The sequence below is a fragment of the Oryx dammah genome, unplaced genomic scaffold (genome assembly GCF_014754425.2).
Source record: "Oryx dammah isolate SB20612 unplaced genomic scaffold, SCBI_Odam_1.1 HiC_scaffold_25, whole genome shotgun sequence".
Taxonomy (NCBI): domain Eukaryota; kingdom Metazoa; phylum Chordata; class Mammalia; order Artiodactyla; family Bovidae; genus Oryx; species Oryx dammah.
In genome coordinates this window covers 98,259,679-98,270,534 of record NW_024070209.1, presented here as the reverse complement: position 1 = coordinate 98,270,534, position 10,856 = coordinate 98,259,679, and the positions used below count along the sequence as shown (strand labels likewise).

The following is a 10,856-nucleotide window of genomic DNA, read 5'->3' as shown; positions in this document are numbered from 1 at the left end:
TGAACTGGGGCAGAGCGAACTGTGAAATGTGCATGACGGTTTACACTTGGGTAACTGACCGCGCTTCCCAGGGACCCGGCATTGAGTGCAGCATGTTCACACGTGTTCTCGTGTCCTCCCAGACAAGGAAGGAAGAAATCAGGGTCACCTCCTCGAGGTTCCGTAACTGGCAAGTGGCCATGCAGGGACTGTAGCCCAATGAGGGCCCAGGTTAGTCTAGTTCCCGAAACTTCCCAAGTGATAGCTTCGGTCCACAAGCCAGGTTGTAGATTGAGGCCTGCAGCTGGGCCCAGAACTCTGTGATTAGGTCCCAAGGAGGCCAGAGGCCACCCCACTCAGGGCCCTCTGAAGAGAGGGGAGGCACAGAGCTACAGACAGGAGCAGGGCTTCAGGAAAGGCTCTAACCCAGTGATCAACTCAGCCAGCTGGTAAATGGAGGTGGGGGGTGGGGGCCAAGACCTGGGTAGAAGGAAGACCTGAGTGTCCACCCAGTACCCCCCAGTCCACTCTGGGCCCCTGGACAAGCGGGGCAGAGCAATGCTCTGAGAGCTGGTTAGTCCTTGGGCTCGGAAGGTATACCCACACAGTTGTGTATAAACAGTATTTTAATATTTGTATAAATAGACCACAGTATTACCAAAAACTGCAAGAACAGAGTGTGGAAAAACAGACTCTCAAACCCGTGCACACAGCCTCCTGGCTGCACGTGGCACGGGCTCCCCGCCTCTCGCCTGGCCAGGGTCAGGTGCCGTGGGGAGTGCTTGAGGAGGGGAATACGCCTCTTCAGGGGCTTTCTGAATGTGAAACTGAGCGCAGCAGACTCACGGCTCCCCACCCCTGCTGTTGACCTCTTGATCTGTTACAAAAATAACGATGGGGCGGTGGCTGGAGTTGCGGCGATTCTGGGGAGGGTGACGAGCTGCTCTCGGGCCCAGACAGGCCGTCTGCCAGCAGTCCCCCTCACTCCCCAGGCCTGCCGTGCAGGCTGGTGCAGAGTGTAGGCGGCAGCAGGCACGTGCCCTATCTTTGCATGTGTCGGACAAAGGCCTGCACCAGCTGGATAAGAGGCTCCTGACTCTCGGGGCTGACCTTGGAGAGAGAGGTGGACTTGCCCTGAGGCGAGGGAAGGACGCCAGCAGCAGGGGAGCTGGGGGCTCCCCGGCGGAAGTAGCGGGAGAGGCTGGAGAGGAGAGTGCTCTGCAAGAGAAGAAGCACCTGATGAGGCCCTGTGGCCGCCCTGGCAGTGGGGGGCCGGGACGGGACCTCTGGGTCGCCCCAGCAGGCAGGGCCCTCCACCCCTCCTACCAACTCTGAGCTGAGCTCCTGCTTCATCCGCTGCTTGTCCCGGGGGTGCACAGCCGGGTCCCGAAGGTAACGCATCGCCTGGGAGATGAGCAGGTAGAAGCAGTTCTCCATGGTGAACATCAGGAGCGACCTGGAGGGGAGGCGGATGTGGGCGCTGCTGCAGAGGCCATGTGGGCTGTATGCATGAAGTGTCGGATCCAGGAGAGCCAGCCCAAGACCACCCAGCCCCCAACCAAGGTCCAGAAGGAGGGCTTTCTCACTTCAGAGTTCTGGTCCCTTCCGCTTGTGTGCTGAGCCCCACAGCCTGGGTGAGAGGCTCCTTCTTCTTGTCCAGCTGGAGGAAGAGAAATGGGGGTTAAAAAAAAATAAGGTGGTAGCAACAACTCCAAACATCTTCTCATTTCACCGGACCTACGCTAGGTGTTTTTATCAGCTACTCGTTAACTCTCACTAGTTCTACAGGTCAGCTCAGGCTGGGTACACAGGCCCAAGGTGGTGGTTAGGCAGTGGAAAGCTGGGAGCAAGGCCTGGGGTGAGGGGTCAGACAATACCCAACTTACCTCTCCAAGCATGTTCAGGGCCACATTCACGGTGGCCAGAAGGGTCCCGAAGGAGGGGGCCCCTTCGGAGTCAAAAGTGGGAGTGGTGAAGCTCAGGGCAAACAGGAAGCTGTACTCAGCAAGGTCCAGGGACTGCAAAGCAAGATGAGACTGATGGAGGGCAAGACCCCAGGCACCTCTGGGCTCAGAGAGGAGCCCCGGTGGCTCCGTGGAGGCTAGGGGCACAGGGTGGGGTACCTGATCCAGCAGGACCTGGCAGACGTCGGGGGTGAAGCGGCGCAGGGCGGCCAGGGTCCTGCTGAGGATCCTCAGGAGGCCATACTGGACGGTGCGCAAGGCCCGCTGCTCCGAGGCCTCCGTGTCAGGAGTGGGCTGCTTGGAGGAGGAGCAGGAGGAGGCAGCCGGGGCAGCTGCGGGTGGCCGCTGAGCTCGGGGGGTGACGGCTGAGGGGATGCCCTCCCCATTTTTGTTCTGGCGGGGGGAAGAGAGACAACAGAGCGCTGGAGCGCAGCGGAGCTGGGGCAAGGCCGCCAGGCAGGCCATGGCGCGGGGGCTGGCTCACCTGCAGGTAGTGCTGCAGCACCTTGCGGCTGTGCAGGAGGGAGGTGCAGGCCTGGCACAGGTAGCCGAGGTTCACCTGCAGTGACAGGAGGGTGAGGGGAGCCAAGGGGCGGCCCCAGGCAGCTGACCAGACCCACCCAGTGGGGCGCTACCGGAAACCACGCACTTCTCCCGCGGGCCCCGCACCTCCCGTGACCTCCAGCCCCAAACCTCACAGCCACCAAGCACACTCAACCAGACTCCTGGGTCAACAGATGTCTGGACGGTTTCCGAGACCCAGCTAGATACCAGGCATGGTATAAAGTCCTAAGTAAATAAGTTAGATGGGGACAGTTTTCCTGTCTTCTAGAGAAAGAAAACGGTGAGATGAAGGAGAGAAGTGAAGCGACCTGGCCAAGGTCACACAAGCACAGGCCTGACTCTGGAGCCTGTGCTCCTCCCCGCCTGCTCCTCCAGCTGGCCCTGTTTCAGTCCTGCACTAAGGGATGTGAGCCAGGGTCTATGCCAGAGCCCAGGTTCTCACCCTGTGAGGCTACCCTAGGCTATGGAGGGAAAACTTCGCTGCGGAGGAAATAAGGCAAACCCAAACCTGTGCTACCAAAGAAAACAGCCACATTCCAGGAACAGGCTTGCCCTTCACACCCTGACCCGTTCTCCCTGAACCTTTTCCCAGACCCTCCAAAAAGCTGGTCTCAGGCCGCACCTGGACATCCCGCATGAGCTGAGGCAGGTGGAAATGCCACTCCTTCCTGAAGCTGGAGAGCTGCAGGAGGAAGCCCACGGTGTGGTCGGCCTCCTCCAGGCACGCCAGACTCTGCACCGTCCTCACTGCGTTGAGGCACTGGGAGGGTGGGGAGGGACACAGGAAAGGGGGGGATGACTCAGCCCTGCTGCGTCTGCTCCGGCCCTCCTACAGGAATGGGAGTCCTGGGCCCTCAAACGCTGAGGCGATGGCATGACAGGAGGCTAGATGAAGAGGCTTCTGTCTGAGCTGATCCCAGACCATCCCCCTTCCTCCACGGGGCCTGTCAGCCAGCAGTCCTCACGGCACCTCAGAAGTGGGGGCACCCACAATCAGTTCTGAGGAGCCCAGACACCCCTCAACCCCAAAGATGCCAGCAGCCCCTCACCTGTAAGGTCCGCTCCTGGTGAACCCCCACGAAGTCCAGGGCCTCGGTCAGGAAGTTGTAGCGCAGGGTTTTGAGGAGCCGCTCCATCAAGGACATGGAGAGACGGTAGACGCCGGGCCAAGAGGGGGCGTCCAGGGACTTCCGAGAGGTGCCGGGCGTCTGAGACACAAGGAGCAGACAGGATCACGACCCGGGGCCAGGAACCAGCTGACAGGGACCTTGGGGCCTCCCTGAAACCTGGCAGCTAAGGAAGCCTGGCTCCTTTGAGGAGAAAAGCTCCTGGAAGGGGCGCCAGCAGGGCCAGAGCGGGTCCGAGGTCAGGCGTTACGCAGAAAGAGCACCAGACGGAGATACGAGAAGCCAAGGCTCCAGGTTCAGGCTAGGCACTAACTAACTGCATGAGCTTCTCTCGCTAGCGGTCAGTGCAGGGGTGGGGAAGCTTCTGTATTCTCAGTGCCTTAACCAGGCCCCTCAAGAAAGCAACGTCCAGGCCCAGTGACAGCACCAAGGGGCCTGGGGAGGCAGGCCCGGCCCCTGGCACTCACCTGCACTGTCCCGTTGGTACTGAGCTGGTACACACTCAGGAGAGGCAAACAAATGCTCTGGGTGATGCCGGCTCCGGCCACAGCCATGGCCCCCTGCAAGGCCAAGACGTAGGATGAGACAGACGCTGTCACTGCAGCGGCCCGCCCCGGGGCAGGGTGGGGGCTCTCAGGCTGGGAGAAGCCCGGGCGGCATCAGCACCCACCGGCACAAGCCCAGCCACTCTGCCTGCGCCTACCTGCTGGGTGCGGGCCAGCGTGAGGAGCAGGTGCAGCGCCGCCTCGGTGAAGTGCAGGTTCTGCTTCATGCGAAGGCTCACCTCCAAGGTGGTGAAGAGGGTCGGCAGGATGGGGAGCCGGCGGGTCACCTGCAGCCACGAGTCCCCGTCCTCATCCACCTCACACAGCTCCTTGGCCAGGTGCAGGCCCAGGACACAGACCTGCTGGGCCCAGGGGCAGAGATGGTGAGAGGGAAGGAGGTGGTGCCAGGGGAGGCGGAGAGGAACAGGTCGCCTACGCCACGTGGGGCCAAAGTGAGCTCCCCTCTTACCGCACGATTGCTCTCACCTCTCAAATGGTCCCCCCTCCTCTCCAGATCCTCTCTACTCTGTTCTTCAGCCCAGTGGCTTTTCACACTTAATGGCCATGAGCCACCCAGAGTAATCCGTACTGCGCTGCAGTATACGCACACTTACGAGTTTTCGTTAAAGAGTACCTACCTTTATCCCCTGCAAAGTAAGCTATTTTCTTCTACATTTTATTCTAGTTCATTTAGAAAATGCTGGTTATAACCAAATGAGCCAAGATTCATGAATCGGTCCTGACCCACAGCTTGAAAAACACTCTTCTACGCGATTAATACATCCAGCAGGCTTTCTAACATACAAATCTCATCATTTTTCTCCCTTACTTAAAATCCTTCCGTGGTTTTCTATTTCACTTAGCACCCAGAATAAAGACCCTGACAAGGCTGCTGGTCATCCAGCCTCTGGCTCTCCAGGCCTCACTTGACCCTGGCTCACACCACGTGACTCTAACCCACAGCTCAGCACACGCGGTTCTTGCCACCCAAAGCCCCTGCCCCCGTGGCCTGCCGGCTCTACCAGTGCCCAGCCACTGCTCAAAGGGTGCTTTCTCTCCGAATCCCTGGATGAGGTGAGAACCCCACGGGCACCCACTCCCTGTGTTTCACCCCTGCAACACTTGCCACAACGGAATTTGACACATCTCTGCACAATCTGGGTTCTTAACTTTCCCTGTCAGGCTGTGACTGTCTTGTTCACTCACCACCCCCGGGCCTGGTCCAGAGGAGGCAGCAGTTCACAACTGGGGATGTGAGTGGGAGGACACCCCGATTCCCAGGCGCCCCTCACCCCATCCCGCTGGTCCTTGTGCCGGAGCCGGGAGCAGTCATCAGTCTCCATGCTGTCCTTGTCCTCGGTGGCACTGCCCGCCGCCAGGCTGTGGCGGGTCTGGTCGAAAAGTGCGATCACCTCTTCCTGAAGGGTCTCACAGACGTTCAGCACCAGCTGGGAGTACTGGGGGATGTCATTCACTGCAAAGGACACGGGAGGGGACTCATCAGGCTACCCAACATGCCTATTCCAGGCAGGTGGCTGCAAGCGCAGGGTGCTAAGAGGAAGTACGTCAGCCAGTGGGAGGGGAGGAGACAAAGAGCTTTCCTGAAGACAAAAGCCCAGGACTGAAAACTCAAGCTTCAGAGGAAAACCCTAGCTCTGACGTGGAGGAAGTCTTGCCCCTCACTCCTTCCCGCCCCTCACTCCTTCCCGCCCCTCACCTCTCATCTCCTTCATCTGCAGCACCGTGATGAACGCCGAGAACACCTTGGCCTTGGTCTTCTCCATTAGCTGCTGGTCTGCCTGCAGCACTCCCTCCAGGATCTCCGTCAGGGGCCCGAGGATTTCATCCACAGACCCTAACTCTCTAGACACAGCGCAGAGTGGAGAAGGGGTGGAACACACCTCACAGAAAGGCCACACACTGCCCGCTCCCCTCAGGATGCCCGTGGGGCAGCACGCCTCTCATCAGAGGTCTGCTTCCATCCCGAAACCCAAGGTGGGGCCGGTGAGGAGGGTGGGAGAGGCTGCCCCTCCTGGCCTGGCTCACCTTTTCCACTGCCGGAGGAGAATAAGCAGCAGGGTGCACGTCATGGAGCCGAGGCGGAGGCAGTTCACGGAGGCGGGGACGAGGAGCTGAGGGGAGATGGCACAGTCAGCGTCCTGGGGGCTGATGCCCCGGGAGGCTGGGAGCACCGCACACAGGTCTCTGCGGCCCCGACCCTCTCTCCCCCAGCAGCACTCGGAAGTGAGCACGGGGAAGAGGCCAGGGGCTGGCCCGGCAGTAGTGGACCTCTTCCTGGTACCACAGCCTCAGGCCACCTGAGTGATCTGACCACTCGTGCAGCTACAGGCTTAGGAGCTGCTATTTGACTGTGGAGGCCATCTCCCTGGAACAGGAACTCTCTTAGACACACTTACTAACGCCTTGGTCCCCTCGAGCACGTCAAGAAAGAGCTGGCGACGCACTGCAGAGTCCGTCAGGTGCGTTATCTCCGCCTGCAAAGGGACAGGAAGGAACGGTCAGTGAGGAAAACTTCCCAGACTTCAGAAGCCAAGAAAGATGGGGTCCTCTGTCAAGCAACTGGTCACTGTCCCCTTGGTTAAAATGGGACTCAAGGGCCCTGATATTTCCAGGTCCTCTTTAGCCATAGTCAGAACCAGGAAGCTAGGTTCATTCATGTCCTCCCCAGCAACATCCTTCCTCTGCTCAGACCTTTTGAGACTTCCCAGTGCAACCATTCTGGAAACAACAACTCCTCTAAGAGGCCTGGGCACCCCCGAGGATCTGGTCCACCTGATTTTGGTATCATCCCCACTGTGCTCACTCAACTCCAACCCTACTGGCCCCCTTCCTCCTCTGTGAAAAGGCTGAGCTCTTCCCATTTCTGGGCCTGTGCACCTGTTGACTCTAACTGCCCAGAGCATCATCTAGAAGTCTCCTCGCACACTCGGGCCTCAGTGTGAACAGTACCTCCTTAGAGGGCCTCCTGACTCCTCCTACCCTCCTTTAGCATTCCCTACCATAGCATCCGAGTTATTTCCTTCACTGTGAACTATCACAATCCCGAACTATGTTCCTTTGTAAATTTGTTTACAATGTACCTCTCTCATGGGCCACCCCATGTGAGATCAAAGGCCGTATCTACCTTATTCACTGCTGTATCCCAGTGCCTGGCATACAGTAAGCAATTCCATTAATATCCGTTAAATGGATCAAAAGATAATCAATATCCTAGACAAAACCAAAATAGGTTTCCTAGGAGAAAAGATGTTGGTGGGATTTTCAGAGCTGTGATTCAAGAACTGCTGCCCTGTTCAGACCTAAAAGGTGACACATAAAATTCCCCAGAGACGACTGACCCTTTTGGTGTGTCTATAGTATCAGGGGTCCAAAACTACCGTATCACAGCCCACCTCCAAGGCTGTGGACAGTCAGGCACTAGAGAACAAGTTATGGAAGATGTAAGAGTGTGCCTGGAACAAAAGGTATTTGTTAAGCTGAAGTTATAAAGTCAAGATACTAATTTGGATTCCCTACGGCAAAACACGTCAATATCAAGTCCTTACTATACAGCAAGATGTTGTCAAAGCACACACAAAAGAAAAGCCAAGGAAAAATGCAAATTCTTCCAAAACGTCAACTCACTAAAAACCAAAGCTCTATAGACACACTGCAGAGACAATGGCCTCTGATCTTTTTCTAAGAACACCAGGGAATGCAGTTTCTAGAGCCAACGAAAACCACTGTTCTCTAGAGGGTACTGCTGCAGCCATTATAACTACCTGCTGACCAGTCAACAAATATGTATACCCAGCGTCCCCAGGGCACACAGTCGAGAGGCAATTATCCATGTGCACAAGAAGTGGATGACGGAAGGGGTCCCCAAGACCTAGCTAGGTCCACAAAGGTAGCTATTGGGAAGCTTTTATGAACATCTGAAGGCATTTAAATAATGCCTTCTCTGCACTTTCCTTAAGGGCCCCTTGCTGGCCAAAAAGCCTTCAAGCACCCCACATTTGGCACAGAACCTGTTACATTTTAGCACTCAGAGAAAAACCCTGATCATTCTTTAGCCCAAGGGGCTGTATTTGCTAAGCATCCCAGCATACTGTTGCTAGGATACCAAAGCCAAAACTTGCCCCAGGAGGTTCTTACATGACTGGTGGCAATGATGAGAAACATCCTCCAGGCGGAGACCAGCATCTGATACTCTACCAGGGAGGTGCAGCTGCTGCCCTCTGTGTCGGCCATGTGAACCGCCAAGGACTTGACATACCCCGACCAGTAGGCAAAGCGCTTCTCGCTGGAAAATTTCTTGAGTGTATCTTTTAATGACTGGTCTAATGAGCCCCTAGGGTTTTGGGAGAAAAATAAAACCTACGGTTAGCAGAAAAGCAGACGGGAGTGTGATGGGCACTGACCCTTGTTGAGGCAGAGAAAGCAACCTCACATGGGCTTAAAGGCAGACGGCTCCAGATCAGCTCCAGTGTGTGAGACTCACACTTCTTGCTCAACATAATGGGTTAGGCTGAGGCCTTTTCCAGGGTTCCTTCTCCATAAAATCCCGAGCACAAGGAGTTTGCTTCACAATCACTCTTTCTGACAATCATAAATGCCATCAATGGACTGGCCAAGGACACGGATCAGTGGCCCTCCAGAAATGGCTCCAAACCAGCTCTCTCCTCTGCCTGGGCTCATACAGCCACCCCCTCAGCAGTAGACCGCATGGGTCCCCCCGCCACAAACCTCTGATTAAAGTCTCAAAAGGGGAAAGGACTCACTTAACTACATAGTATATCTCCAAGCAAATTATCTTCATGATTAGGGCACAGGTTTCCAGGATGCTGGGCTGTGGAGGGGCAGAGCAGAGTCGTGAGAACCTCTCCCCTGGGGACCCTCCCTCCCATGTGAGACAGAGCAGGGACCAGCACTAGCAAGCAAGCACGCACGCTCCCTAGCAAGTGGGCATCTAACTTGCAAGAGCAGAAGCGTCAGGCCCACAGTGTTTCGAAGTGAGTAGGGACCCCAGGGCCAGCAACAGAGCAGGGCATGCCACCCTCCTTCCCAAGCAAGACCTCAAAGGAGAGGAGACAAATGCTTCTCTGAGAAAGAAGTTTCAGGTGAAGAAAACGTGCTGGTCGTTTAGTCAGGTGGGGGTAGACATTTTCCACAGCCCAGCCTTCACTCCCAGGGCCTCTGCACCATTGTCCCTCCCTTCATCACTCACCTCGGATGTTTCCGAGGGAGGAGAAAGCGTACCAAATAGCGGACTCGTTAGATTCTCCCAAAACTTGGGTCTGAAAAGAAAATACATGTCAGAAATCACACTTTCTCTCATACAGTCCTTTTTCTCCTCTTTCCACCTCCCCTTGGTGGTCACCTCTCCACATTTTCTCAGTTCCAACCCTAACATCTGCTGCATAGGTCACCTGTTCCTACTATATACATAAACAAAAAGGGGTTCCATGGACAAAACAGGGACCCAGAGTAAAGCATGTTCCATTCAGTTCAATGGCTCGAGCAAGTCACCCTCATCTGACTACTGTTTCTTGTGAATGATGGCTTTAGGGGTTGGCAGAAGGTGGGAACTTGAAAGGTGGGAACTCTAAGGTAAACACATCAGAGTAAAGATTACACCTGATGAGGCAGCTTTAAAAAGAGAGTAACTCCTACACAATAACCCAAACACGAAGCACTTTTAAGTATGACCTCTCACAACAAACCTCCCAGAATGACTACTCCCTCATCTTACAGACAAGGACACACACTCCAGAGACTAAGTAATTTCTGGAGTCAGACTCACTTGGTTCTGAGGACCAGCATGGCACTGTCCCGCCGGTCCTGCCACAGGGCGTGCAAAAAGGCAATGGCCGCCCGGTGCAGCAGTGGGGGGCACCAGTAGCGGTCCTGCTGCTGGGAACCGATCAGCTCCAGTACTGCGTGGAGACAGCTCCACACCCCAAGGCTGAATTCCTGCAGAGGAACAGTGAGAGTTCAGGCCACAGCTTCCGCCCACAGCCGGACCCGCAGAATCCAGCACCCACCTCCCAGAGGACCATCTCCCAGCTTCACCCCAGGTGCAGGCTCACCTTGGAGCCATCGCTGCCATCCTTCACCTCCAGATTCAGAAACAGTTCAATGAGGCCTGGCTGCGTCTCTACAGCAACCGTGAGGAATTCCAGAATCATGACTTTGATGCGCATATCCTCAATCTTGCTCTGCAGTCGGGTCAGGAAGGCGTCTCGGATGGCAGCTGCATCACTGCCCAGGCAGGCATACACTGACATGGGGGCCACCTAGGGGAGACCAGGACACACAGGTAGAGCTCCACCTCCAGAAAAACCACAAAAGGCATCTGCAGAAAGGTGCTGAAGAACTCTTGGAAAATGCCAGAGAGGGAAACATCCAGATGGACAGGTCTGATGTCCCAAAAGGGACATCACACCAAACTACAGCAAAAGATGCCCCATGATTCCCAGAGAAAATAGTAATCAACATAAAAAGATGCATAACCTCTCTCACGGTTAAATAAATGTAAAGTTTTTTTAAAAAAAGGTAACATTGATTTGCCTATTAGATTAGCAAAGATTAAAAAACTCATGAAGTCACTGTGGCAAGGATATGAGGCTTAGGTTCTAGTAGTATAAACTGTTACATCCTTTCTGGAGGCTAATTTC

The 10,856-nt window shown here is 55.7% G+C and overlaps 1 protein-coding gene across 1 annotated transcript in view; it reads right to left on the bottom strand.

The window, feature by feature from the left end:
* Positions 1–587: 587 nt before the first annotated feature.
* NUP188 (nucleoporin 188) overlaps positions 588–10,856 on the bottom strand; it is a 41,901-nt gene continuing 31,632 nt past the window's right edge. Inside the window, exons 26-44 of the mRNA XM_040225336.1 lie at positions 10,269–10,475; positions 9,983–10,152; positions 9,407–9,476; positions 8,961–9,028; positions 8,335–8,530; positions 6,597–6,674; positions 6,226–6,311; positions 5,897–6,042; positions 5,472–5,653; positions 4,338–4,538; positions 4,102–4,194; positions 3,557–3,715; positions 3,130–3,267; positions 2,428–2,502; positions 2,103–2,336; positions 1,866–1,997; positions 1,566–1,639; positions 1,306–1,435; positions 588–1,197 (exon numbers count right to left, since the gene is read on the bottom strand). Of these exons, the coding sequence (XP_040081270.1) occupies positions 1,021–1,197; positions 1,306–1,435; positions 1,566–1,639; positions 1,866–1,997; positions 2,103–2,336; positions 2,428–2,502; positions 3,130–3,267; positions 3,557–3,715; positions 4,102–4,194; positions 4,338–4,538; positions 5,472–5,653; positions 5,897–6,042; positions 6,226–6,311; positions 6,597–6,674; positions 8,335–8,530; positions 8,961–9,028; positions 9,407–9,476; positions 9,983–10,152; positions 10,269–10,475 (2,616 nt within the window). The 3' untranslated portion in view covers positions 588–1,020. The remainder of the gene's footprint in view (positions 1,198–1,305; positions 1,436–1,565; positions 1,640–1,865; positions 1,998–2,102; positions 2,337–2,427; positions 2,503–3,129; positions 3,268–3,556; positions 3,716–4,101; positions 4,195–4,337; positions 4,539–5,471; positions 5,654–5,896; positions 6,043–6,225; positions 6,312–6,596; positions 6,675–8,334; positions 8,531–8,960; positions 9,029–9,406; positions 9,477–9,982; positions 10,153–10,268; positions 10,476–10,856) is intronic.